The following is a 27,819-nucleotide window of genomic DNA, read 5'->3' as shown; positions in this document are numbered from 1 at the left end:
AAAACAATAATAATTAAAAAACAATATCTTTTTTCTTTGCCCTCCTCTAAAGTTTGTTACTTTGGAATGGGACCCACATCCTTTATGACAAACCAAACCAAACCAAACCAAACCAAACCAAACCAAACCAATGAATGTTTAAATGCCCCAACCCCACAGATTAAGGGCACCCTCTCCTTCATTGCAACTCAAAGTGCCTAAATTTGGCAGATTCAAAACTTTATATTATTTTTATAACATATGATCGCATCATCAATATCAATTTGCATCCTTCCAATCAATGCTTGAATTCCCAAATATCTCCCTTTTTTGGGTGTTTTTCTTTCGTGTTTGTTTGGTAGCATTAATGAGATACACAAACTATGATGCAAGTTCTTGGACTAATATAAACAAAAGAGCGGGTTCGAGGGTGGGATGATTAAAGTTGCGACATGAAGTGTTTCATACACATGATCTTATTGCAAGTCGATGGATAGATGATCATTTCAGGGAAAGCTAACTTGAGTTACGTTATCCCGAGAGGAGTCTTATGCCAAATTTTAGGGGTGTTCATGTGACTCTAGAAAGAACCAGACCAACTTGAACTACTTAACCCAAACCATAAAGAAGATTGGGGTGGGTTAGATTTTTTTCGAAAAAAATTTAGGTCGGTTTGTGCTTTGATATTCTTTTATCAGATTTCCGAAAATAGGGTTACAACCCAAACCTACCTACCCTACTTATTATTATGAAAATTAAGAATATTTTCATTTATAACCGTGGTGGGTTGTGACTTGTGAATGTTTGATATTTGAGCTATATGAGATTTTAGTTGTTAATATAATAGATATTTTAATCTGAATTTGGCTGTGAACTCTATTTAGGTTACTCGGATCACCAACTTAACCATCCCGAAATTTTTGGTTGATCCAAAAGATTTCTCCAACCCAACCTACCCGTGTACACTCCTACCAAATTTGTTAGGCCGAAATAAAACTTCTGAAGAGATCGAAAATCTCCATGATCGTCGAACAAGATCCTAAGAAATCCGAGTGGTATGCCCATCATGATCATATGATATGTTGAAGTTAATAGAAACCATAGTGGCAAGAGAGAGAGAGAGATGATTTAATAGGAAGGCAAAAGGAAGCAGAAAGCATGTGGATAGCAATAAATATGGGATGATTCCCAAGAGCACGCTTTGGATTGAATCAAGGAGACCACACCACTGACTTTGGCTCTCATTTCCAAACAGAATGTTTCAAAAGCATTGGTAATAACACTTATAAAATTGAATCAAAACACATTACAATTCTTAATACAAAGTTAAAAGTTTGATTCTTTTTCAATTACATTCACTTTCAACTTAATCATATTGTTATTATTACTAACCTTTTCCCCTTCTGCTACTCACGAAAAGTTAAACGCTTAATCAAAATTCATCATCGTTCTAAAACAACCAACTCTTTCACTTTCACTTCCAAGCCCATCGCTAGCAAATATTGTCCTCTTTAGACGTGTTTATTAGGGAGACGTTTCCACGCTCTTATAAAGAATGTTTTGTTCCCCTCTCCAACTAATGTGAGAGGAGTTTGTATTTGAATCTGTGTTAATATTGATTTTCGCTTGTTGGGTCTTCTTCAAATTTTGAAGTTCAATAACGAAAGACGTTAGTGGGTGATTCGGGAAGATTTACGAACTCTCGTGCTTGACAAACAAATGGAGTAAGGATTCTAATGATCTAAGTGAGTGATGAATTTATTGGTTTAATATTGAAGATTGAAACATGAAGAAGCAAAGTAGCTACAATATCAGTTCAGTTTTGGGGGAATTGGTTATGGGATAATGATGAAGATGATTGTATGGGAAAAGATGGGTTGAAAGAAAAAGCTAAGCTAGTTGAAGGGCAGTTCAAAGATTCAATCTTTTGCCCAAGATTCTCTAAAGCTTTGATCTGAGACTTCAAGAACTTGAGATAATTTGCAGCTTCATCAAGCATTGATGCAGTATCCATCTTGTTCCCACCAGGAACAAGCCTTTGCAATACCCTAATTCTTTCACTGATTCTCTCTCTCCTTTGCCTTGCTGCTACTGTTTGTGGGTCTGTTGAGATCCTCACGTTCTTCCTTTTGGGCTTTTCTATCCCTTCTACCCCCAAATTCACTGGCCTCAAGGCTGCTGCTCTGTATATCATTTCCTTCATCTGTGCTATGGCTTCTGGGTCTGGCTCTTGATCAATACATGATGATCCTGATGAACATGATTGCTGAAAGTTGATGTTTGATGAACTTGGTGGCTTTTCTGATCTGGGTTTCTTTGATTTTGGTTGATTTTGATCTGTTATGATCCTAAACCCTCCACTGTTTGAAGTTGAATCAGAGAGATTCTTGATGGTGTTGGAAAAAACAGAGTACTCTGTAGATTCTTGATGGGTTCTCTTTGTAGTTGCAGCATTGCTTCCAAAGTTCCATAAATTTGTGTAATCTGTTAAGATCATTGACACTGATCCATCATTATCTTCAACTGATGTGTCTGTGTTGCTATTTGTAGCTGAAAGCAAGCAGTCCAATGACTCGAGAGAGCACGGTGTAACCGACGTCGATTTACCGTCGTCGAATCCATAGGGCGTAATAGCATCCATGTCTTTGGATGTTGCAAAGCTTGTCAATGGAGGGCTGATTGGGAGATCTTGAACTGAGTTGAAGAAGTGAGAATTTGAATTGGATATCATGAACCTTTCTTCAACTCCTTGTTGGTAATTGCTCCAAAACGACACCGGCGACGTCATGTTTGTCGTGGCAACTCTCGACCCGTATCCATCCCGGTTCGAATAATCCATTACTACTTTCTCGTTTCTTGTTTCTTGTTTCTAAAGAAGAATTCACGAAACTTACCGAAAAAAGAACCGATCTGTCGGGCTCGAGCTCGAGTTCTTTCCTTCAGCTCCTCCTTTTTTACATTCTTGACCAACTCTTTCCTAATTTGGAAAATGGTGAGGAAACTGAGACAAAGAGGAACAAAACACAGCTATTGCTTATGTCATTTTCTTGGCAACTAATGTTTGGAAATGGAAAGAGAAACTCCAAAAAAGTCCAAACATTCGAGCGATAATCAAAACATCACGAACAAGAACAAGAACAAGAACAGGAACACGAACAAGAACATAGAAAAACACGAGATTGTTGTACCTCGGATGGGAGAAGAAAGGTTTGGTTTTTAAAGAAGGGAGTGAAAAGAAAATAGTGGAAAGGGAAGGGGTATATAAATGCAAAGAAAATATTGGTAATTGTACTTTGAAGATGCAAAAAATGTGCAAAAAGGAAAAATAATAAAATTAAATTAAAATAAACCGTTGACAGAAATATAATGCCTTTGAAAAAGATAAGCTTTTTTTTATTATTTTATTTATTTATTTATTTATTTATTTATTTATTTATGATTATTATTATTATTATTATTTGTCAGTTTGGTGGGAGAAGAATGAGATTTCAGTGATTCATTTTTTTATTCTAAACTATATTGGAAAATGGAATTTTCTTTTTAATATTATAATATTTTTGTTTTTCTATTTTTAAATTTCCAAAATTTTATTTAAAAAAAAATAAAAATAAATAAATTTCAAATAAATATTTTACCCTGATTTGGGGTAAAGTTGTAATTTTGACAGACTAAAAGCATCTTTCTGCAAAATAAAATAAAATAAAATAAAATAATAATAATAAACTTTTTTGTATTAATCATAGCTTTAATCATAGCTTTAAGGCTAAATGATTCAGTAATTATTTCGAAATTTTGAGAGAAAAAAAAAAAAAAGAATTAATAATTATCTGGGTTATATCTGAAATAGAAACAAATTAGATGAATCTAGAATTGACCCCAAAAAAGTAAGTATATTAATTTTATTTCCCTTTTCTTTTGGAAATGTCAATAGCACCATAATGCCCTTGCCCATAGCTTTATTAATAATGGAAGGCTTTGTTCAAAATTAAGGTATGGAACTTCTAATTACTGGGTACGTTCTAAAATCGTGAGGCTGACAGCGATACGTAATAGGTTAAAATGTAGCGATGGGCTTGAGAGAGCGGTGTGCCAACAAGGACGCTGGACTGTAGAGAGGGTGGATTGTGAGAGCCCACATTGATTGGAGAGAGAACAAAGCATTCCTTAACAGGGTATGGAAACATCTCCCTAATAAGTACGTTGGGTTGGGAACCATATTTAATTACTGTTTTGCTACCAGAATCGAAGTACGTTTTTGGATAAAAACTTGAAAATTAAAGGACTAAACTTGCTAATAACGACCCGGAAAATGTAACGAAATGGGGTAGATACAAGGTATGGAGGTGGGAGGTAGGTTGGGGGAAGAATTAATAACAAGTGGTGGGGGAATGATGAACATGAGAGTTGTTGCTGTTTGTTGTTCACAAATTAAGGGAAGAAAGTGAGAGAGGAGAGGATAAGAGACCCAAGTTGGTTAATTATTATTTATATTAAAAATTGTTCATCGTTCATCGTTCATCTTATCTCCCTGGTTTTATTGCTGCTTACATAATAGCTATGAGCACCCACCCACATGCTCCCCATAATCACTCACCTCATTCAATACCCTATTGTGTTCGTTTGAATTCAAGTCGTTCGTGTGAGTTACAAGTTTGTCGAAATAGGGTCGATTTCAAGAACTTTTGGTTAAGAGCTTTTGGTTACCCTAAATCTGACTCGTAAGATCGATGTTCGTGGAAGAAATTATATACCCATTTATCTTTTCTTCTTTCTAAGTTATTCGAGTTTTGAATTTGAGTAAGCGGTTTATGAGCTTATCTGATATAGGGTCGATTTCTTTAACCTAGTTGCGTTAAATCTAACTCTTGTGATTGGAGGGTTAACGCACGAACACACTTAACTTGTAGCATGATTCCTTAAGAAAAACATTTTTACTTTTTTACTAAAGTTCAGCAAACTCGACCATCACATCAACAAGCTAAAAACATATATCATCAACCAAGAAATTAGATAATGGAATCCCCTCGTTCTTCGCTTTCCTTGTTATCAACTTCTTAACCCTAATTTCACAATATCCAACTCGTCATCAGCTACGTGTCGTTCTAAGATTCGAGATTTTACTCATTTGCGTCTTCTAATTTACTCGATCAAGTTTGAATTTGGAACGTAACTTACGAGTTTACCATATATATACTCTTGAATTCTTCGTCGAACCTAAAGCAATATGAACTATTTGTTTAAGGATTAGAAAATGGACAAGTATTGTCTGATTCAGACAAGTAACACATCATGTTCTGTCTCATCTTTAACATTTTTTTCTCTGCAACTTGTCTCAAACTTTGGATAATCACTTCCCCATTTCCTTTTTAAAATATTAAAACTATTTTTCTGTTATTCCCATGGAAATTATAAATATTAAATAATTGAAATTTGAATTTCATATTATCTCTTACTGGTGCAGCAATGTAAATGAATAAGCTATTCATGGATTTTCTCTGCACATTAAATGCCTGAACATGACATCTATTAAATTTATTAACATTAAGACCCCACAAAATTGAAAGATACAGGATCAAAAGTTCGAAAATCTATTAGACATTTTGAAATCTGTAAGTGGGTCCCCTATCACTCTGAGAGAGCCGCACCAAATCTTTCTATGGATTGTTTTTTCGCCGTTCAAGTGCATACCGTACCCATTCATATTTGGTTATCCAAAGCTCATGTAGGACCTAGGATCCGTTGTCTTGGGAGAACTTCTTTTAAGATTTTCTATACCGGAAGTTCTAGTTAGTGGTGGCATTGAAGTAACCCATATCATACTTTCAACAAAAGGTTGAACAATAATCAACAAAAGAGTACTTGTACCCGAAATCAGAAACAAAATTAAAAGTTTAAAATTTTATAAAATTCAGGGCTTATTATGCAAACGTTAATATTAAAATAATAATAATTTTAACGCCACAGATCCACAGCAGATATTGTCTTCTTTGGCTTTCCCTTTCGGGCTTCCCCTCAAGGCTTTAAAATGCTCTGTTGAGAAGGTTTTCACACCCTGTAAATGGTGGTTTGTTTTCCTTCCCAACCAATGTAGGAAGCCAACGTCCTCGCTGGCACTCTTTCCTTCCTCTCATCAATGTGAGATCGCCCCCAAATCCACTCCCTTTGGGGCCAGCGTTCTTATTGGCACACCGCCTCGTGTCTACCACCATTTACAAGGGTGTGGAAATCTTCTCCTAGCATACGCGTTTTAAAGGCTTGAGGGGAAAGTCAAAGAAGACAATATCCGCTAGCGGTGGATTTGGGGCGTTACAATAATAATAATAATAATAATAATAATAATAATAATAATAATAATAATAATAATAATAATAGAGTGGGGTAAAGTCAAATGAGGGTGTGAATGAATTTGGATTCATTTTATCTCCTCATTTCATCATGCAAATTCGACCGTTGATGTCTCAATTATGATACAAAAAGACCAAATCAAGGCCATTAAATCCGTTACATTGTATTTTTCCAATTGGTCCCCACATATATCCTTGTCATCAATTCAATTATTACATCTCACACGTGAACGCAACCATCCTTTCACACGTCGCACCTTCTCATTGGTTCATCTCCTGACAACCATTGTCCCACGTGGAAATTCCAAACAGCGAAGCCTTACTAGCCTTCCACCACCACACCCCCCCGTGGGCCCCACCACCTCAAAAATTCCCATCTGTCTTTTAAAATTAACATTATCTCTTGTCCTCTTCGTGGAAAATAAAATAAAATAAAATAAAATAAAATAAAAATTGTACTCCCCTCAATACGACACCGTTTCAAAACTCCTCATGATATTTACACGGCCCAAATAGACTTGTTGGGCTCCACTAAGTGGGCCGGTTGAAATTAAAAGCAGGCCCAAGTTCATTAAAATCCCGAAGCGTGGGACGACATGTCGTATCCGACAATGTGCACGTGTGATTATAATATTGATTTATAATTAAAAAGAGAGAGAGAAAAATGTTTGTGGTCAAATTAACAAACAAAATCCACATCCCCAATTAGTCGCTGTGGGTTGAATCAATGCTACCGGAAAAAGAAAAAGGAGAAAATTTTGAGAGATGTTTTTATTTGTTTGTTGAAGACGATCTTTAACGGATTTTTCGTTAAAAGATTGGCGAAATGGAACCAAAAACATGAGGTTCTAACATCAACAGCGTAGCCAAAATACTCCTCCATGTGCTCTCCATTCAGTCACTGCCCCACAATCTAAATTCAAAACCCTTTTTTCTTCTTTAATCCTTTTCAATCTTCACCACAACCCCTTTCTTCTTCGCTACCCATGCCTATGGAGATCTGACAGACCTCAACAACGAGTGTTTCATTTTCTGTTCTTCTCTGCATTTTTTTTTTTTTTTTTTTGTGTCTTTTTTCATGAATTTCTGTCCCAATTTTGTTCATTTCATGTGGGCTGATGATGGGTATCTGTCAATTTCTGAATCTCTTCCCAAAATTAATGGTTTTTCTTTCTGGGTTTGCTGAATTTTGTGGTTTCATGGTTGTTGTTTGATGATTGATGGGGTTTTTTTTTTTTTTTTTTTTCTGTTTTTGAAATGAAAATCCTTTGTTTTTACATAGAGATTCATGGAATTGGGTTCTTCTGGTGAGTTTGTTTCGTTTGGAGGTTTTGGTGAGAGGATGAGAGGGGGGAAAGATGAACAAAGATTGTTGTTGAGTCCCATGTTCCCTAGGCTTCATGTCAATGACACCGACAAAGGTGGCCCAAGAGCTCCTCCAAGGAATAAAATGGCTCTCTATGAGCAGCTCACCATTCCTGCTCAGAAGTTTTCCTCTGGATCAGCTTCAGCTGCTGCTCCTCTTCCACTCGGTACTCCGACGACCTCGACATCCTCGAGCCATGTATGCTTAATTGATTACTGCAATTCTTCATGCCTCACATGTTTATCAATGCATCAGTGTTTCACTTTTTCTGTCTTTTGATTGTTCTTTTAGATGCCAAAACTGAAATCATGCATTCATATGGTTGAGAACTGTTAGGAGAGGAGTCCCACGTTGGGTAATTAATGGTTGATCATGGATTTATAAGTAAGGAATGCATCTCTAGTGGTATGAGACCCGTTGGAAAAACCAAGAGGAAAGGCATGAGAGCGCATATGCTCAAAGTGGACAATATGGAGGGTCGTGATTTCTAATATGGTATTAGAGTCATGCCCTTAACTTAGTTATGTCAATAGAATCCTCAAATGTCGAACAAATAAGTTGTGAGCCCCGAAAGTGTAGTCAAAAGTGATTCAAGTGTCGAACAAAGGTTGTACTTTGTTCAATTAAGGGGAGGATGTTCGAGGGCTCTATAGGCCTCAGGGGAGGCTCTATGATGTACTTTGTTCGAGGGGAAGATTATTGAGAGAGGAGTCCCACATCGGCTAATCAAGGGGTTGATCATGGGTTTATAAGTAAGGAATACAGCTTCTCGTTCTCTATGCATTTTTGGGTAATGATTGCATGAACTTGCTTGTTCTCCTGCAGTTTGGTGGCAAGAAAAGGGGCATCTTCTCGTCGTCCTCCAAGGGCTCGAAACAATCTCATCACGACGAGAAGCTTCACTCTTATGATTCTAAAGGAGTTGTGCAAAGCAATGAGGCAAAGTTGCTAAAGACAAGTGTTGTAGCAGCAGGATCATTGTCATCAAATCCTCCAAGCAATTCAGTTGCAAAGGTCTTGAATCCCAAGAAGTTTCGGGAAAGGACGTCGAGCGGCAGCACGAGCGAACTCGATACTTCCAGAAAATATGCGGGGAATGAAGGCGAGGAGCATCCAAATTTGGGCAAGGCTACTCAGGATCATGTAAAGAGGCCTATATTTATCCATTCAGCCACAGATGAGCCTTTGTTGGAGCCAAATACTCGGCCTTCAATGAATTATAGGGACTCTCAAAAGGCAAAGCTGCCCCATCCATCTAAACAAAACTGGACTTCCACCAGCAATTCGAGCACACCGTGCGGTGCAAATGTGAGAGCAAATCCCGAAGGCTTGGCCGAACAAAGCTCTGAAGCTCTCCAAGACAATGTGGGGTGCGCTGAGGTTCGTGGTTTGGAAAATTCGTCACCAAGAGATGGTGACAGAAATGTGGCTAACGAGTTCGAGAAGTTTGCTACCGTGCGTTTGAGAGAAGTAGAACATAAACACAATGTTTCAGAGGCTTCCTTAGTAGATTCAGCTACAGCTCCAAATATCTCCCCTGATGTCGTCGTCGGGTTGATCGGTGAAAAACAATTCTGGAAAGCTCGAAAAGCGATTTCTCAGTGAGTGTATTCTTCTCAATTTGAGTTTTAGCTGCTGGGTTGAATTATCTGTTCCCTTATTCCCATTTTTTTGCTACTGTTTTCAGTCAGCAAAGGATTTTTGCAGTACAAGTGTTTGAGCTGCATAGACTCATAGAGGTACACCATCCTTTGGCTCTACTGATTACTTAAACGTTTCGTCTGTCGTATTCGTAGCCCGTTCTCCTTTACTTTAAACGCTTTACTGCTTCAATTCAACATAGGTTCAAAGACTCATTGCTGGTTCACCACACATATTACTTGAGCACTATTTAGACAAACCGCCATCCGCTCTGTCTGCTGTTAAGAACAAGCCAACGAAGTGTGCTGCGCAACAGCCGGTTCGAACCGCCACGGTGAAAGGCTATCATCAACGCCCAAATCCCGTTTTCGACACCAAATGTGCAGATAAGAATCCTCTTGCCAAGCTTCCTTTACCTTCTTTTAACAAGGACAACACTAAACTTGCCCTTACTCGACAAACAAGCTACGAGATTCGAGTAAAAGACACGCCACAAACTCCGATAGCTGCTGTTCCAAAATCAGCTCCCTGGTGCATTAGCCACCCTACACCAGGAAACCAATGGCTGGTTCCAGTTATGTCTCCTTCTGAAACTCTTGTTTACAAACCATATACAGGACCATGCCCTCTGACTGCAGGATTCGTGGCACCGATGTACGGTAACTATGGATTAACGAGCCTAAACACAGGCAGTGGAGACTTTTACACCCCAGCTTATGCTGTTCCTGCTTCTAACCACCAAGGGTTCGGATATTTTCCGGGCATGATTCCCTTGAACCAAATGTACTTTCCACATTATGGCGTACCAGTAACGAATCAATCGATGTCGGGGTCAACTCCAGATCAAATGAGTCTGTTTGGTAAAGTGAAATCAAAAGAACAGGAAAAGCAGATATCAACTGGGGATATCAACTACTTGGCGCATCAAGAAAACTCGTGCGATATGCCAAGCCAAACGAGCCATTCGATGCCGTTTCGTGCTCGGAAAGTTCACGGATCGATGGGAAGTACGGGCAGTAGCAGCTCGGAGAGAGGCAATGGAGATGTGCTTCCTCTTTTTCCTACTGAACCACCAGGAGTTGAGGAGTCCAGTCCTAATGCAGACATGAGTGAGCAGAAATCAAGGGCAATCAAGGTTGTGCCTCACCATCCTAAATCTGCTACTGAATCAGCGGCTAGGATATTTCAGTTAATACAAGAAGAAAGAAACCAATTATGATGTATTTGAGTTCATCTGGGATGTGATATTATCCACATTGTTGTCAATATTCTTATAGAACTGTAAGAAAATTTTGTCTGTAATCATGTTCTTCTCATTAGTGAAAATGTGAATAGATTTCTGAAAGGTGTACAGAATCAAACTCTTTTTCGTTCTTGATGACATGATCGACGTATGATATATTTGATCATCGAGGATTAAGTAAGAAACAAACTCCGTCACAAATGTTTCAAGCACAGAACATTGAAATTCCGTAAAGAACACATTGCTATCAATCAAACATTGTATTTATCTTTCTCATACACGTCTAGATATTGAATTTGTGGTTAGAACAACATATGAAAGCTGTATATCGAATCCTTAGATATCCAAAGATGACCTAGAAAAAAGGATTATTACAAGAGAAACACAGAGCAAGAGATCGACAGAGAGAAGTTTGTCGATGTTCTCCTAGACCCAAAACCGCGAACGCATACCTAAAACAACCGAACTCCACGTCGAAACGCTTGATTCATGCCATGAAAGAGATCTTCGACGACTGTACGTTCATCTGAGGTACGTTTTGCGTTCCTCCTACGTGCATCGTCATCGGAAACGAGATATCGGTTTCGATTTTTCAAGAACCTAATAGATCGGAAACGAGATATCGGTTTCGATTTTTCAAGAACCTAATAGATCGGAAACGAGATATCGGTTTCGATTTTTCAAGAACCTAATAGATCGGAAACGGCCACGAGGCTTCGTGGAAGAGAAGCAGAGAGTCCAACAGAGAGATAGAGGAGGAAAACGACGAGGAAGAACGTCGGAAACGACTGTGGTGAGGAGGAGAGAAGAAAATCGGAAAATCTCGCTGAGTCGGGGGAAGAAGACGAATCCGTCGGATCCGGGTTCGGGTCGGACGCACCCCATAACCCACTACCCATCCATTTGGTTTCGGCCCAATGCGCGCCTCGGCCCAGATCTAGTAGGCAGCCTAGTGTCGACCCAATCCACCTGCAGCACGAGACCCAGGCCCAACACCCGCGTCAGCGCCCCGAACCCGCGCCTCGACTCGAGAGGGAAATGTGACCGTGTCCGTCTCCCCTGCTGACACGTGTTACGCCTGCAGACACTCTGTCTCCCGTGGCGGCTCGGCTCCGCAGCTCAGAATCTCGGCTAATTAAGGCAAGTACGATGCTCTATTTCACAATTTAAAATTGAATTTAATTTAAAATTATGAAATACTAACGAAAGAAACAGGACCACCTAATAGGAAATGAACTCCAACTGCACTTGGAGTAACTTTGGAGGAATGAAAACTAACATATTTTAAATTAAGGAGAATGTCGGCTAAGGCCAACTAAGTAACTGGCCTTACTATAGGATAGGCCAAGCAATTGCTTGTAGCATGATAACACGTGCCTAGTGGGGCACTGCACGTGTTCTTTATGCTTTATGATTATGATGTATCACGTATGATATATGATGTATGATGAAATGTATGAGTTATATGATTGCGTTTGTTGATTATGATGTGTTAGGTAACGTTGTATGATGATGACGATCATGATGATATGATGATGTAGATTATGTTATTTACTTAATATGACGTTTTTTCCATATTATGTTGAGAAGCATGTTGTGAATGTCATACTGCATTATAACGATAATTATGCCTAGGACATAACCCTAAATGACGTTAATGATGATTATAATATAGAAAGTTAATGTGCATATATTATTTATAGTAATATAAGAATGGAACTAGGGTTGTGTCATAAAGATGTTTTAAAGACGATAAAGTATAGGGACCTTATGCATTTTTGTATGTACATAAGCATCGGGATATTTTCCCTTTTTTTATGATGAGTACGGACGTGTACGCTATGATGATGGTGATCATACTGAGCATGACACCCAGAGGTCTGCTAACCTTCGGACATCATTACGGACAACTAGCTCGACTATGATGGGTCCAGGGGGGGTGTGAACCGCCTGAAGATTCACGCTCACATGTGTGTGACGTGTGTAGGGAAGTACTGCACATCCAATTTAATCCGGACAGGAGGCCACCCTATGATATTTTTAATGATAGGTCCCTAAAGCATTATTGTATGTGTTTGCATCTTTTCCCGGCCCCTATAGTGAGGTCACTTATTGAGTATTCTTTAAAATACTCAGGCCGTGTGCCCATTTTTTAGGTAAAGGCAAGGTGTGTGCCAAATTTATTCTTTGAAATACCGTATGATGTTTTAATGATAGGTCGCTAAACAATCGAGCTGGCAAATATCTCATTCTCATACAAATTTGAAATAAAAAGATATAATATATATAAACTACACCATATTGGTCTTTCCAATAATTCCAAGCGAATCCTTACGCTCCATGATTTTGTAAGAGGAAAAATAAATTTTATAATATATGATTTTCAATGTAAGCGTTACTTTATTTATTTAATGATGAGAGCATAGAGTAAAAAATACATTAAATAAATTAAAGGCAATCCAAAGAGGCAGAGGTTTTTACACGTGTAAGACCAAGAACAGTATTTTATTATTAAACTTAAAAACACTCGAATCCAAAACACAGGCAAATATTCACCTAAAATTTAATTTCTTATTTACAAATTAATAATTCATCAAATCAAGCTCGACTTTGAAGTTTCGAGCGCCTCCCCTCGTACGGCCATCTTCCTTCTTCGTCTTGGATTCAGGTTCTCAACAACCGGGTGTGCTGTGAAACTCAGATCGAGCAAGTCCTTGATTGCAGTCTGGTTTGAATGATTCGTGACTGAACCGATCTGTGTCATTTCTCGATTGTTTTGAGCTCAATCGCCACCGCTCCACGTGGTAATACAATTCGCCAGCGATTTCATCTCGTATGTTGTTTCTATTTGCTGCAAGGAGATTTACGGGCTGTGGTGTTGGGCATTTTGATTTAATGAGGAAGGTTTTCAGTTTTGGGAAAGGAATGAGTTGTTTCTGAAATACACATTTGGTAAATTGCTGTATATGGTTGGATTTTGTTAGATCTTGTTGATTTGTTGTGAACTTGTGGCATGATGTTTGGAATTCCTTATTTAGAACATCTTATTTGAGAGCTCTGTTTTTGAGATAGGGTTTTGATTCGTTAAATATGTGCTTGTAGATTTCATTTCTTTGGATGTGAAGTATCTGGAAGCGAATTGGGTTGGAAGGTGGGCAAAGATGCCGACTAGAGTGGTGGGGGTTGAGGAAGGAAAGGCCTCTGCCACCGGCGCTGCCATTGCCAATGGCAGCACTAGAACAAACAGTCCTGTCAAGGCCTTTCCCTTCAGGTTTCTTCAGCTCTTCTTTCTGTTTCTGCTTGTTTTCCTTGGAATATCACTTGCTAGTTTGCATACGGTGAAGTATTTTGGAAGTCCAAATGTGGCACCTCAAGTAGCACGGTCCATAATTCGACCTTGTCTTGAAGAGCCAACCAGTATAGAAAGATGGATCAGACCTCCATCAAGTCTTCTGCATACCATGAACGACGCCCAGCTTCTCTGGAGGGCGTCTTTTGCTCCTCGTGTCAAGAAGTATCCATTCAAGAGAGTTCGAAAAATTGCTTTCATGTTCTTGACCAAGGGACCACTGCCCTTGTCTCCTCTCTGGGAGCGGTTCTTCAAGGGACATCAGAAACTTTATTCTATATATATTCACTCTTTGCCATTTTATGTAGCTGATTTTCCACCGTCGTCGGTGTTTTACAGACGACAGATCCCGAGTAAGGTAATATGTGTTCTTGTCACGCTTACATACTAGATTGCACTTCTGCTTTACTCATAAGAACTGCATATTTCGTTGTCTAAAACGTACCATCACGAAGTAGACTAATAGATTTGTGAATTTTAATCGAAATTCATTTTAGTAAAGCATCAAGGGAAGCAAGTGATGCTTCATAGGAAGTTTTCCCATATCATCCATGCCAACTCTCTTGAATCTGTTGAGAATTGCCTTGGCTAAGTCTCTAGATGTTTGTAGAACTTCTAAGATTCTTAAACGAACACATACAAGCCTATCACCGATAAATATCGATGGCAGTCGAATATCTACCTTAATGTTCTTGATTTCTGTTAGCATTCCTATTCCAATTTGCTGGGAACTCCCTACTTGTGCCTGGAGATTCTGTATCTTTTATGTTAGTTGCTGTATGGTTGAGGTTCATTCATTTTATTTTGGATTTTCACTATGTAGATTGCCGAGTGGGGGAGGATGAGCATGTGTGATGCTGAGAGGAGACTGCTTGCCAATGCACTTCTTGATGTTGGAAATGAATGGTTCATTCTTCTTTCCGAGTCTTGCATTCCTCTCCACAATTTCAGCGTCATTTATCACTACCTATCCCGATCCCGTTTCAGTTTCGTGAGTGCGTTCGATGAACCAGGAATCATCGGTAGGGGACGTTACAATGAAAGTTTGGCACCTGAGGTTAACCTCACCAATTGGCGTAAGGGATCTCAGTGGTTTGAAGTCAATAGAGAACTTGCAGTGAAGATGGTTGAAGACACAGTTTACTACCCCAAATTTAAAAAGTTCTGCAAGCCACCATGTTATGTTGATGAACATTACTTCCAGACCCTGTTGAGCATCAAAACGCCTCATCTCATAGCAAACAGGAGTGTTACTTTTGTTGATTGGTCGAGGGGCGGTGCTCATCCTGCAATGTTCGGAGACGCAGACATCCAGGGCGATTTCTTCAGGAAACTTTTCGAAAGTAGAACGTGCGTTTACAATAACCAGCCATCAGCACTCTGTTTCCTTTTCGCTAGGAAGTTCACTCCAAATGCCTTGGGTCGTCTGTTAAACGTATCGTCCGAAATCTTTGGATTTTGATTCAAGCTTGGTAGAACTGTTGATACGATCTGTTTTACTTTTCTGCCGTTTTTATGTAGAATTCGAATAGAATTACACTTGTAGATGTATAAAATTTATATAATTTTTCAAACGGTACGCTCCACGATGATATATAAAACTCGTGTTCCTGTTACTATTGATTATTCTGGTGTGTTCTTTAAAATTCTGATTCCCCTGCCTCTCAAGCTTGCATCATGAGTTCTTTACTTGTGTAGGATTTCAGAGACCCCATTGAAATTTGAAGCTCAATTTAAGGATTCTCTATACAAAATCAAACAAGTAAAATCAGATGAAACTTGAGATCTACAAAACAATGCTTGATCAGCTAACAACATTATAAAGATCCCTCAACAAGGAACTGACCACTAACTTAGACAAAATTAAGGCAAACCCATTACAAATCAATGACAGAAAACAAGCAGTAACCCTGGTTTGTATGAGTGGTTGCCAACAGATTGGAAGCACCTTCTATGGCAGAAATATTCAACAGAGAGTATACAAGATGGATTCGCCTGCAATTGCACAGGAATCTCATAAGGGTGATGCCATGAGCATTGCAATTCATATAACCTAAGCCATCGAGAGGAGATCAAAGAGAGATAAAACAACCACCATGGATTGACCTAGTGGTCAATAAGGAACATGATAATAGTAAAAGGCTTGGAGCAAATTGGTTTAAACCCATGGTGGCCATCGACCCAAGATTTCATATCTTAAATATTGTAGAGTCAGATGCATGCATGCAAGTTGGTTCGAACACTCCTGGATTAAGACAAAAAAGAGTAAGAATTTTACCAATTTGATACCATGAGACTAGTAAGTTGGTTCAAACATTCATGGATTAAGACAAAAAAGAGTAAGAATCTACCAATTTGATACCACGAGACTAGTGAAGTTCTATACTTATAGCTTTTCTATTCACTTCACATATGTGCACTTTGTTAGACGAACACGACTCTCCACAATGGTATGATATTGTCCACTTTGAACATTAGCTCTCATGGCTTTGCTTTGGGCTTCCCCAAAAGCGTATTCTTTGATTATAAACCCATGATCATTTCCTAAATTAACTGATGTAGGACACTTTCATCCAACACACTTGAGGCATATGTGAGTACTTCAAAAAAGATTAGGAGTATAACATTGTAGATTAAAACCTAAATAGAACGCCTTAATTTAATAAACTAATTACTACTCTCTATAACAACTACAAAATTCGAGGCTGAAGACCTAGATGCATAACAAATGAACAAATCAAGTTGGTATCTTAAAATGCGTTTCTTTCTAGCTTAGTGTGGAAACAATACTGAGGACGGGGAAAGCTGCAACAAAGATAAGGTTTCACTCAACAAGCACCAGCAAACCAACATCAAAGCAAGTATAGTTTGTGTCAAAACACGTTCTCTTACGGAGCCTGCAGGTTCGCCAGTTCACTCGAGCTCCGAGGAACGTGTTAAACGAACACAACTCTCCATAATGGTATGATATTGTCCACCTTGAGCATAAATCCTCGTGGCTTTGCTTTGGCCTTTCCCAAAAGGCCTCAACCAATGGAGCGAGTATTCTTTGATTATAAATCCATAATCATTCCCTAAATTAGCCGACGTGGAACTTTCATCATCCAACACCTCCCTTCGAACAAAGTACGCCTCTCCTTAATTGAGGCTCGACTCCTTTTTCTTTTGGAGTCTGTCATTTTTTACTATGCCTTCGAGCAGGCTCGACTCCTTTTCTTTTGGAGTCCTTTGTTCGACATTTGAGGATTTACCAATCTATTGGCATGACTAAGTTTAGGACATGGCTCTGATACCATGTTAAACGAACACAACTCTCCACAATGGTATGATATTGTCCACTTTGAGCATAAACTCTCATGGATTTGCTTTGGGCTTCCCCAAAAAGCCTCAAAAAGCCTCAACCAATCGAGAGACTTTCATCATCCAATTGGCAGACTTGGCAGAGAAAGAGTTACAATCATGGAATTACACAGTTAAGAAGGTGAATATATGCACCCATCATCACTGGGATTGGTCTTCAAAGAAAATGCGATCGAACTCCATATTCAAATTCTCAGGACAGAAAATGCAGAGACAACAGATTATCATTGAAAGCGAATTCACTGGAATATAGACATGAAAGTAACATCGTTCGAATATTCATAGCAAGCCCAAGAACTCAGAATTTCTAAATGCGTAGATTTGATATGTTTCACACAGTAATAAGATTTTATACTCATGTCATTCTGTTAACCTCTGGCCTTAAGCTCTGCAAGGCGCCTCGATAAGTCATCCTCGTCAACTTTCTCGGTCTCCTTGGTCGGCACTGCATGCGACGCCGGCTGTGGTAGCCCGACGGAGACTTCCAGACCGTAATCGTCCGCCACCTGCTGCATCAAGCTGTTGACTTCTCCTTCCGGCGTCGAGAGCGACGTCGATCCAGCCATTGCATTTTCCATGAATTCTGCCTGAACCTCCATATTCACAAACTGCTTCTCAAACTGATCCATAGTCTCGGACATCTTCTGCAAATTCCCAGTCGTCAAAGAAGATTCCAAGGATTTGACGATCGACGCCATGGACTTATTGATCGTGGTCATCTTCGCCTGCGTATCGAGACGAGCCACAACAGCATCAAGCCTGGAAGAAAGGCGGAGATAGTTCATCTGTTCTGTTCGTTTACGGATAGCGTTCTCCGCGTAAATTCGAGCTCCATCAACGTTGCCTTTCTCCATAGCCTTCTTGATCTTGAGCTTCTCGGCTTTCTCCTCCTTCTCGCACTTCCTGGCTTGGCGCTGCAGCGACTTCGAAGTGAACTTCAATTCCATGATTTGATTCAACAATTTGTCGGTGTTCCCCATGATCGAAAGATGCCCTAAATGCGGTGGAATTTGACGAGGGAATTGACGAACCACTAGGGCTGCAGAAGAACCTGATTTTGGGAATTTGAAATCTTCAGAGAAACGATGAAATTCCTTTGAACTTGGTTAAAGAAGAATCGTTTGACTTGGTAGCGAAAGAATTGGACGGCGCTGATTAAATCAAAACGTGGGGTCCAAACACGGGACTTTTGTACATATGATCCAATTATCTTTGCTTAACGGTATATTAATATTTGTATACGTCAGTGAAATGTCATAATTGCCCTCCGTTCTAAATTCCCAAACCAAAGTTGTAATACCTCCCCTCTTGGACTTATTCGTCATTTCATCATTATTCATCCCCTCCCTCCAATAGTTCATGGTTCGTCTCCGACCACGGTTGCTCAATTGAACCAAAATTAATGAAAGTATTTGAAAGGCTCGAAATAGTAATACTAATTTATAGGAGCATACACAGGTTAGGTTGGTTGGTATCCAGATAGTAATACTACTTTATAGGAACATACATAGGTTAGGCTGGTTGGTATCAAGATAGTAATACTACTTTATAGGAACATACACGAGTTAGGTTGGTTGGTATCGAGACAGTGATACTACTTTATAGGAGCATACACAGGTTAGGTTGGTTGGTATCGAGACAGTAATACTACTTTATAGGAGCATACACAGGTTAGGTTGGTTGGTATCGAGACAGTAATACTAATTTATAAGAGCATACACAGGTTAGGTTGGTTGGTATCGAGATAGTAATACTACTTTATAGGAGCATACACACGTTAAGGTTGGTTGGTATGTCGAATTGTTTTTTTTTTTTAATTATTTAAAAAAATCCTACTTATTCACCGTAGATATTACATTAATAACTAAAATATAATAAAGCTCAAATACCAAACCTTCATAAATCATCAGACATTATTAACATTGATTACAAGTGTCAGATATAATTTTCAGAGTAGTTTTAAAAATATATTGGAACCCAATAAAAAAAATATTTTTTTAAAATTCAATCTAATTAAAAAAAAAGAAAACCTACCAATACCAAAATAAATATATATACTAAATAAATAAATTAATTAAAATAATGTAAGTTAAAAATAAAATATATAATAAAGAAACAAAGAAAAAAAAAAAAAAAAAAAACTCTTGAACTCCAATTATCTTGGAGGAATAAAAAAAATAGTATGTTTATAAATGATAAGAATGTTCAAAGCTTGATTTCCATGGAAGGGGAAGGAAAGCAAGAGAGGGCTAAGAAGAAGGAATAGGAGATTGGAAGATTAGCGTCTAATCATGGAAAGAAATGTCCATGATTGGAATGTTGGGAACAGAAATAGAAATGTGTAATAGCAGAGGGAGCAAAATCTGCTGAAACTGACAGTTGTTGGTTCTTCGTCGGTTGTTGCGGATTGCGGATTGCGGATTGCGGATTGCGGTCTCTATTTCGAGCTTGCTGAATTCCAGACTGCAAAAACACTAAGAAACGTTTAACCAGGAACCAGCCATTTTGTCTTTCTGGTACGCTCTTTCGATCCAAATGCGTAGAAAGGGCTATGGGATGAAGGATGATCATAATTGACCTTCGAATCCCCCAATCCGTTTCCCCTTTTCGTTTTAAGCGATGGAAGCATAGAAAAAGAGAGAAAGATCGAGAGAGTATTTGTTTGTTTATGTGTTCATCGAGGTTTAGTACGTGTCTGTTTCATTCTATGCCCGCCCATGTGTCTCTGAATCGCAATGTTATGTGCTTAGACACCTGGTTTGTCCTCACTTTTTTTTTCTCGTTCTTTTGCCTAGATTTGTTTTGTTCTTCCATGTTCATCCGTCCTACCAATTTCGTGAAAATATTTCGTTCATTTGAGCAATTTGAGTGAAAGTTTGTTCCCGTTTGTGCAAAACTCTAGCGATTTTTTGGGTATTGATCAATTTAAGAGAACTATTTCCTTTTTACAATATCCCTCTTGTTCCAGAATGGTATCGATTCCAAGTTCTAACAGAGTTTTTGTCTTTCTGATCGATTCTTCCTTTCCCCTAGTATAAAATATTCTGTTTCATATTGCGTTATATTATTAATCTTTTGGAGCTCTTGGGTGTAGACTGCGAGTGAGCGCGGAAATGAAAGTTCATCCGGAGGAACAAGCTATCTTTGAGGTATGCTTGGTGGTTCCAAAAAGGAAAACGGAGGAAGAATGCGTCACTTATGACTGTCTGGAGGTGCTCGAAAATGCGTTTCAGAAGGTGGGTTTTATCGTTGAGAGAATTGATGGCGTCACTGACGAGTTCATGAAGGTTTGCCTCTGCTACTTGTTTTATATACCGCGAGTTTATTTCAGAAACATCATTTCTTTTGATGCTAATTTAAATCATTGTTGTTAGATAGTAGCATGATTTGCAAGGATGGTTTCTCCCACGATTATGATTAGCATGTGTTCGCTTACCATCTGCGTGAATTAGAGATGCTGTTCTTAAAACGTATTAACAGAAGGGTCCCTATAAGCTAATAATCTAGCGAATTTTTTACTTTGTGCAGCTGTGCTTAGCTGCCAATGTAGGATTCTTGCATTTAACTCACTTTTCTTCCGCTTGCTAGAAAAAGTTTTGGACTATTTTAATGCATACACATATTTATTGGTTCGTAAGATTTAGTTGGATGCATTAGCTTATATTAAGCATTCATTTTCCCCTTGCTTATCTGCAATCTCCATTTATTGTGCTTTTACGAGCTCCCGCTTCTAAAATCTAGTTGGCAGCGCCTCTGGAGGCATTAGGAAAGGCTGCTGCACGCCTACAAATGAAGAAGAGGACTCATATTGGTAAGCGCGACTATCTTTAGCTAAGCCCTTAGCCGATTCTCGTTCTCCTTTCTCTGTTGGTCTTTCTCTATAACATGTTTTAAAAGGTTGTGCTTTTGTTTCTCTGCATTGGTGATGTGCTATCTGGATACAAGGTATGGATTTGCTTTTTGAACTGGACCAGGTTAAAGCTTTTGTGAGACAGCCTGATGGTTCACTCTTCAGTTGGTGTGAACGATTTCGTTGCTATCATCACTTAATATATGGGATTGTAAGTGACTTCTCATATGGCACAAGGTTTTTTTCCCATCCATGTATTCTATTAACTACACTATAATCTCAATATTTTTTTAGCAATTTATTTTCATAAGTTTTGGAATTTTGATTAAATTCTCATATGGAAAAAGTTGCTTTGATGGTTTAATAATTTCATTTGTGTGTTCGAAAGAAAGAAAAAAAAAAAAAAAACTATATATTTTTTGCAGCCAGTAAAATGTGAATATGAAAACAATCCCAGTAAGTTTTGTTAATTTAATCCCTTGATTAGGCATCTGATTATTTGTTATATCCTTCACATAGCTGTTAGTCATTTCCTAGCATAGGCTGTACCTCGACATTGCCAGAGATAAGCTCTTGCATTTTACAGGTAAATGAGAACCAGTCCGCTGTAACTCTTAAATGTGAGGAAGAAGAATTTCAGTGGAACGTCGGGGAGAGTTTAATCCGTACATTGGAATCCAAGAAAATTGTTAAGCAAATATTTCCTCTACATGGTATATTTTCCTTGACTTCCTAAAATTTTGCTTCTCTGTGTTGCATATTCCAAGGAAATAAGATAGCTATTTTATAGATGAAATAAGGAGGAAGAAGCTCCTTGGAAACTGGGCACTTAACTGGTGGGAATTCACCGGCCAGCCTCTTGATGAGGTTTATTCATATTTTGGTACAAAGGTACTTCAACCATAATTTTATCTTACAGCAGCTTATCATTCTGGTGTGCATTTTGACTGACATGTTAGAGAATTAAATGTTTGAAGGTTGCACTCTACTTTGCATTCCTTGGAATGTATACACGATGGTTGCTATTTCCAGCTGCACTTGGGGTTATTCTGCAGTTAGTTGAATTTGGGTGAGCTTCTTTGAATTTGGGCCATCCATTCTTTTCAACTTGTGCAAGCATTCCAAAGACATAAAATTATAGCACATAGCTCATCTTGTATACAGGTCCTTGCGGTTACTGGTCCTCCCTATTTTCTTTGTAAGCATTATTGTATGGGCCGTCATGTTTTCCCAGTTCTGGAGACGGAAAAACTCTGCTCTTGTAGCCAGGTACCTTGGTCTAAGCTAGCATATGCTGTTATGGTCGCTTTGTTTTTTATCTATCTTTTGGCCTTGATTCTCACTTATTCATTTCTCTCAACTCTTGCTGTAAAGATGGCAGATCAATTATGCATTTGGAGGTGATTCAAGTTTTAGATTTTCAGGCGTGGAATGTGGCTCCCTACAAATACCTGTAGAGCTCATAAAAAACCAGGAAATGGATAAAACAAAAGAGAAAGAAGCGTTTCAAAGATTTGAGTGGTTTGGCTGCCTTAGGCGATTCAGAAATGATGCAATCGTCATCTTGAGCATTATATGCCTGCAGTTGCCATTTGAGTTGGCGTATGCTCATTGTTATGAGGTTATTAAGTCGGATGTTATCAAGTAAGTACTTAAGATATCTTCAAATATTGCATGCTCTTGAATTCATGATCTACTCATCGAACATTCCAGTTCATTCGATGTTGGGCATTATTTTTTGCTCAGCTATTGCAGTTTTCCACCTTTCCCTTAAGCACAGGAATTTGATCAATTTGAAAAGAAGCCATAAACAGTCTCATTTTTTTCTCCCTTTACTACAGATGCAAACCAAGTAAAATTTCGTCGTTCTTTACATTCAGAATCTCCATTCCTGATTATACCTTCTACGCTAAAATTATACCACCGGCGTTTTTGCATCAGTAGGGTTGGAGTAAAGTTCCAATTGGTCATTTTCTCAATAATCATTTAGCAGTTCATAACTTCATATGAACAGTATTTTACATCAACCTTAAAACAGTTTCTACGTACATAGCTTAAGAAAACTATCTCAACGACTGTCATAATACTTGTCTATTTTTGGCAGAAATAATTAGTACTGTATGTATTCTCTCTGTAACTGTATAAAGGTAACATACCGTTCAGTATTTATATATATATATAATTTTGGTTTCAGATTTGGGTTGACTGTCTTGTACCTTTTTTCCATTCAATATTTCACACGGTTGGGCGCTAAGATATCTATGAAGCTCATTAACTGTGAAAATTACGAAAACAATGAAAAAAGGGCTGATAGTTTGGTCTACAAGGTAAATGGGCCTTATCTGTTCATCGTTCTTATTGCTTTAGTTCACTTAAATGAGTTTTCCTGCAGATTTTTGGACTTTATTTTATGCAATCCTATATTGGAGTCTTCTACCATGCCCTTCTGCACCGTAACTTTGCAACTCTTCGCCAAGTTTTAATACAGCGTCTCCTTATATCTGAGGTGAAAGAACGGTCAACTTTTTAACCGTTCACCTAGTATGGAGCTTTGCTCTTCACTATTTCTGACCGTAACATGCTTTGAATTGGAAATTGTTATTCAGGTGTTGGAAAACTTGTTGGAAAATTCCGTACCCTATCTCAAGTACAGCTATAGAAAATACAAAATCCGGTAATAACTCCCATTTTTTACAATAATTTCTGGACTTGTTGCATTGTGGGCACGCTCAGGCTTACTCTTTCATATAACTGGGCTTGACCTGCTCATCCTTCTGGTGTAAAGGAGCAACAAAAGACGTGAAAAAGGATCATCTCAAGGGAGGATCCAGTTCACTTCTCGGGCAGAGAAAGAATACCTGAAACCTTCTTATTCTGCGAGCATTGGTGTTGAGCTAGAAGATGGGCTCTTTGATGGTAACAAGCTAAATACAAATCTTTGAAACAAGTAGAATTATTATGTCATTTCCTAATCACATACATTTTTTCAGTTACTTTGAAGTTTGTAACTTCCGGGCATCGTTTCTGTTTCTGTGGCAGACCTAGTAAAGTTAGAGTTCCTTCTTTGTTCCCTTTCTTGACTTAAAATTTTCTACATTCTAGTAGTTCTTGTTCCTGCTTTTGGAACTTCGTGGCTTTTTCCTTGTTGCTCAAGAGATTTTCTGCTCAGTTTTGATTGGTTTTCCTATGGTGACAAAACTAAGATCTTTTGGTCTAATAGAGCTTGATGAAAATTTCTATTAAAACAAGCAAGAAAGCTTATGTTATAGAGTAGAGAGGTCAAAGACTGAGAAGCTGTTTGTATATGTGTGTGCGAGCACACATGCGTATAAATTTGAGTTCCTTGTTCAAGGGCTTCTATGATTGTTTGCTCCTTTTTGAATCTAACGACAACTCCAACACTGAATGCACAGATTATTTGGAGTTAGCATTGCAGTTCGGAATGATAATGATGTTTGCTTGTGCATTCCCTCTTGCATTTGCGTTTGCTGCATTGGTAAAATCTTTTGCTTTCATTGTATTTGGTTTGCTTACCAATACCGTTTTATTTCCTATTTACATAGATTGTTCTTCTGATTTTTATATTCAGAACAACATCACAGAAATAAGAACTGATGCTCTGAAACTGCTAGCTATGCACAAAAGACCCTTTCCCCGTGCAGCAACAACAATTGGTGCTTGGCTCAACATTTTTCAGGTGCTCCTGTTTTTGGATTTAACAATTTATGTATCTTCATCTTGAAAGTATTGTTTGATAACCATTTCGTTTTTGATTTTCTGGTTTTTAAAAATTAAGCTTATAAATGCTACTTCTACCTATAAATTTCTCTGTTTTGTTTCTAGTTCCACTTTGTTTCAAAAAACTATGCTAAGTTTTGAAAACTAGAAAAAATAGTTTTTAACATGCAAAGTCCTTGAAGTTATTTCAGTTCAAATTTGTTTAAGCGCATGGTAATGACTGATCTGATTCATACATAGAATAGGCTGCCTAGTATTTGGAGTCTGTCATAACATCCCTATACAGGAAAAACTGATTGAATGGCACTAAAAAGTCTCTGCATCCATCCATCCATTGCCTTACCCTGCCGATGGAATTGGCTCTTTTTTTTTTTTTTTTGTTCTCTTTTTCCCCTATGGTGGAAGGCTTGGATTTAATAATATTACATCCATGTCTAACAAAGTGGCAAACCACTTCAAATCTCAGTTTTTGATAGTGATGTCCATATGCACCAACTGCGCACTTCTAGTATGGTTATATGATCAGGAAGGGAAATGGAAGATTGAACCTGGACTTGCAGCCATCCTAGTCATGGAACATGTTCTCCTACTCGTCAAGTTCGGCTTCTCTCGTTTAGTACCCGAGGTAAATTTTAACTCTCCCACTCATACCTTTTGGCACCTTTTCTATGAAAAAAGTGAGAGAATCAAACTTTCGGAAATCCCATAGGACTTAAAATGTTATACCATAGCCATATCCCTGAAACTAAAAGGTTCTAAAGATGGCAAAACTTCGTTTTCATTGGCAGGAACCTGCATGGGTAAAAGCCAATCGCGTGCAGAAAGCCTCACAGGTTCAGGACATTTGTTCAAAACAACTGTTAAGAACCATATCTGGTGGAGAAAAAACTCTAAACTATGTAAAGAAAACTGTGTAGAAAGTGGAAGTTATTGGAAAAAAAACACATTTTCCTACTTCCATCCTCTGCTATAGAGAGCATATAGAGTCATAGATAAATATCATAGTAGTCTGATTCTACGAGGTGTCCATTTTTTTCTCTGTTTTTTTTGCTGGTTTTCTTGTTTGGAACATTCACACGTACTGGTGGGTGATTTTTTTCCTCCTTCAATGGATTAAGAAGGGTGGAAGAGAGAGAGAGAGAGATTAAATGAGATGATTCATTGCACATAAGGAATCACTTTTATACTTGTATTGTATCCGTGATCATTCATTTCTCGAAGAGAATCTTGCTTTATTCCTCAGAAAAGCTGAAGGGCCATTTTATTTCAGACGAAGAAGGAAAAAAGAAAGTAGATTACTATGTACATTGTTTTTGATCTTTAGCTTTCATGACACAGTACAAACAAGCATGTTCTTCATGGAAGCCACAGGATCCCCCCAACCATCGAAACAATTCTGCTCACACAAAAACAAACCTGTTGTTGAAGAGAGAATTTGAGTCATTCTTATGGTAGCCAAGTTCATCAAACTCCATGACAGCATCTGGTTCATTTACCGACGCCAGCTTCCAAACCGATCGCTTACTTGCCGAGCATAAGCTACCACGGATTTAGCCCATTTCCTGATCCCACTCTTCAACTTCTCCGAATCCATCTCTTTCAAAGACTTCCCACGTTCCATTTGTAGTTTTGGGGACGAGAAACAGAGATCGAAAGATCTCCTGCGCTTTCTGGCAGCATCATGCCTTGCCGAGCGCTTGGCCTCCTCAGCTTTGGTTAGAGATAGAGACTTCTTCACAGACATGGTCTTTTTTCTTGGCTGCTGCTCGTCTGCAGCCAAGGATTTGGTACAAACTGTAGATAATTTGATTTTGGGTCATATTTATATAGCAGAGATAGCAACTAGAACAAGCAACAGGTATTGCACAAATGCGTGTTGTATAGGCACTTCCATTGACTTTTGAACATTCAAAATATGCTGTTTCTTTTTAGAGAAGTCTCAGGGTTTGCATAACTTGTTGGTACGTTTTAGTGATCTCATCATGTTTTATTGGAATGATATGAGAAGTTGCTGCCATGTCATAAGTAATTACCAAAATGGTTGGTGGTTGATGTTTGTGGCTGCAACCAGGTGCATTTTGGAAGCATGGAAGTTTGAATATTCAACTCTGACCATTTCTATGCAAAAAGAAGATTAATTGAACTAATCAATGCAGATTTAGATAAGCCAAAGTCATTGTGGTGAACAACCTCTGGGGCCAATGCAAAATCTTCCTTTTCAAAGGCTTACTGAAGTCCCTCTCCAATTATGATCAATATTAGATTCAGTTCAGTTAGTCTTTTCAAAATGAAAAAGTGACATTATTTTAGTGCACCATGGTTTATAATCTTTTCAGATTTGTGCCTTTTTTTTGACCATTGAATAAGTCTTGCTTCCATTTATTCTCATCCTATTTTCTTTTACACTAAATGATTTCTTTTAAGGACGTTAATGAAACTTCAAGGACGTTAATGAAACTTTCAAGGAATAACTCTAATAACAATGTGAGATGTTGTCCTCTTTGGGCTTTCATTTTCAGATTTTCCCTTACAGTTCTAAAACACGTCTATTAGGGAGATGTTTTTACACACTTATAAAAAATGCTTTATTCCTCTCTCAGATGTGGGATCTCACAATCCACTCCCTTAGGGGCCCAATATCCTCGTAGGCACACTGCCCGATGTTTGGCTCTAATATCAAATAATGCTTTGTTCTCCTCTCCAACTGATTTAGGATCTCACAATCCATCCCCTTAGAGGCTCAACATCCTCGCTTGGCTCTAATATCAAATAATGCCTCTCCAACTGATTTAGGATCTCACAATCCATCCCCTTAGAGGCTCAACATCCTCGCTTGGCTCTAATATCAAATAATGCTTTGTTCTCCTCTCCAACTGATTTAGGATCTCACAATCCATCCCCTTAGAGGCTCAACATCCTCGCTTACACACCGCCCCCGTATCTGGCTCT

The 27,819-nt window shown here is 38.4% G+C and overlaps 5 protein-coding genes and 1 long non-coding RNA gene across 10 annotated transcripts; 3 read left to right on the top strand and 3 right to left on the bottom strand.

Moving 5' to 3' along the window:
- Positions 1 to 1,716: 1,716 nt before the first annotated feature.
- On the bottom strand, positions 1,717 to 3,233 carry LOC111779066 (transcription factor bHLH87-like). The gene has a single exon (XM_087119270.1). The coding sequence runs from the start codon at positions 2,816 to 2,818 to the stop codon at positions 1,796 to 1,798; it is 1,023 nt and encodes a 340-aa protein (XP_086975396.1). The 5' UTR covers positions 2,819 to 3,233; the 3' UTR covers positions 1,717 to 1,795.
- A 3,795-nt stretch (positions 3,234 to 7,028) lies between these two features.
- LOC111779196 (ELF3-like protein 2) lies at positions 7,029 to 10,675 on the top strand. Its single transcript, XM_023659291.2, has 4 exons — positions 7,029 to 7,887; positions 8,515 to 9,290; positions 9,377 to 9,428; positions 9,533 to 10,675. The coding sequence occupies exons 1-4, from the start codon at positions 7,612 to 7,614 to the stop codon at positions 10,547 to 10,549; spliced, it is 2,121 nt and encodes a 706-aa protein (XP_023515059.2). The 5' UTR covers positions 7,029 to 7,611; the 3' UTR covers positions 10,550 to 10,675.
- A 215-nt stretch (positions 10,676 to 10,890) lies between these two features.
- On the bottom strand, positions 10,891 to 12,714 carry LOC147787498 (uncharacterized). The gene is made up of 2 exons (XR_015413541.1): positions 11,262 to 12,714; positions 10,891 to 11,173 (listed from the first exon to the last, which is right to left on the bottom strand). It is a non-coding gene; the product is annotated as an uncharacterized LOC147787498 (long non-coding RNA).
- Positions 12,715 to 13,187: 473 nt separating this feature from the next.
- On the top strand, positions 13,188 to 15,548 carry LOC111779062 (glycosyltransferase BC10). 2 transcript variants are annotated; one of them, XM_023659117.2, is made up of 3 exons: positions 13,188 to 13,377; positions 13,676 to 14,280; positions 14,746 to 15,548. In XM_023659117.2, the coding sequence occupies exons 2-3, from the start codon at positions 13,735 to 13,737 to the stop codon at positions 15,382 to 15,384; spliced, it is 1,185 nt and encodes a 394-aa protein (XP_023514885.1). In that variant the 5' UTR covers positions 13,188 to 13,377; positions 13,676 to 13,734; the 3' UTR covers positions 15,385 to 15,548. The 2 variants fall into 2 exon arrangements, with proteins under 2 accessions (XP_023514885.1, XP_023514886.1); XM_023659118.2 differs by having other exon boundaries at positions 13,188 to 13,525.
- Positions 15,549 to 17,488: 1,940 nt separating this feature from the next.
- On the bottom strand, positions 17,489 to 18,393 carry LOC111778108 (ESCRT-related protein CHMP1B). The gene has a single exon (XM_023657762.2). The coding sequence runs from the start codon at positions 18,260 to 18,262 to the stop codon at positions 17,651 to 17,653; it is 612 nt and encodes a 203-aa protein (XP_023513530.1). The 5' UTR covers positions 18,263 to 18,393; the 3' UTR covers positions 17,489 to 17,650.
- Positions 18,394 to 19,492: 1,099 nt separating this feature from the next.
- Positions 19,493 to 26,056, top strand: LOC111779343 (anoctamin-like protein At1g73020). Of its 4 annotated transcripts, none has more exons than XM_023659487.2 (17): positions 19,493 to 19,798; positions 20,377 to 20,569; positions 21,024 to 21,093; positions 21,228 to 21,343; positions 21,719 to 21,845; positions 21,923 to 22,023; positions 22,110 to 22,201; positions 22,297 to 22,401; positions 22,507 to 22,776; positions 23,327 to 23,459; positions 23,525 to 23,638; positions 23,739 to 23,806; positions 23,918 to 24,048; positions 24,546 to 24,628; positions 24,722 to 24,829; positions 25,337 to 25,495; positions 25,659 to 26,056. In XM_023659487.2, exons 2-17 carry the CDS (start codon positions 20,396 to 20,398, stop codon positions 25,785 to 25,787), a joined length of 1,980 nt encoding a protein of 659 aa, XP_023515255.2. In that variant the 5' UTR covers positions 19,493 to 19,798; positions 20,377 to 20,395; the 3' UTR covers positions 25,788 to 26,056. The 4 variants fall into 4 exon arrangements, with proteins under 4 accessions (XP_023515255.2, XP_023515257.2, XP_023515256.2 ...); XM_023659489.2 differs by lacking the exon at positions 19,493 to 19,798 and adding an exon at positions 19,809 to 20,039; XM_023659488.2 differs by lacking the exon at positions 19,493 to 19,798 and adding an exon at positions 20,068 to 20,195.
- Positions 26,057 to 27,819: the final 1,763 nt, after the last annotated feature.

This window comes from Cucurbita pepo, chromosome 17 (assembly GCF_057944985.1).
Source record: "Cucurbita pepo subsp. pepo isolate OVF chromosome 17, ASM5794498v1, whole genome shotgun sequence".
NCBI classification, from domain to species: domain Eukaryota; kingdom Viridiplantae; phylum Streptophyta; class Magnoliopsida; order Cucurbitales; family Cucurbitaceae; genus Cucurbita; species Cucurbita pepo.
Note: the sequence above shows the minus strand (reverse complement) of the source record. Positions and strands in the feature narration are given on the sequence as shown.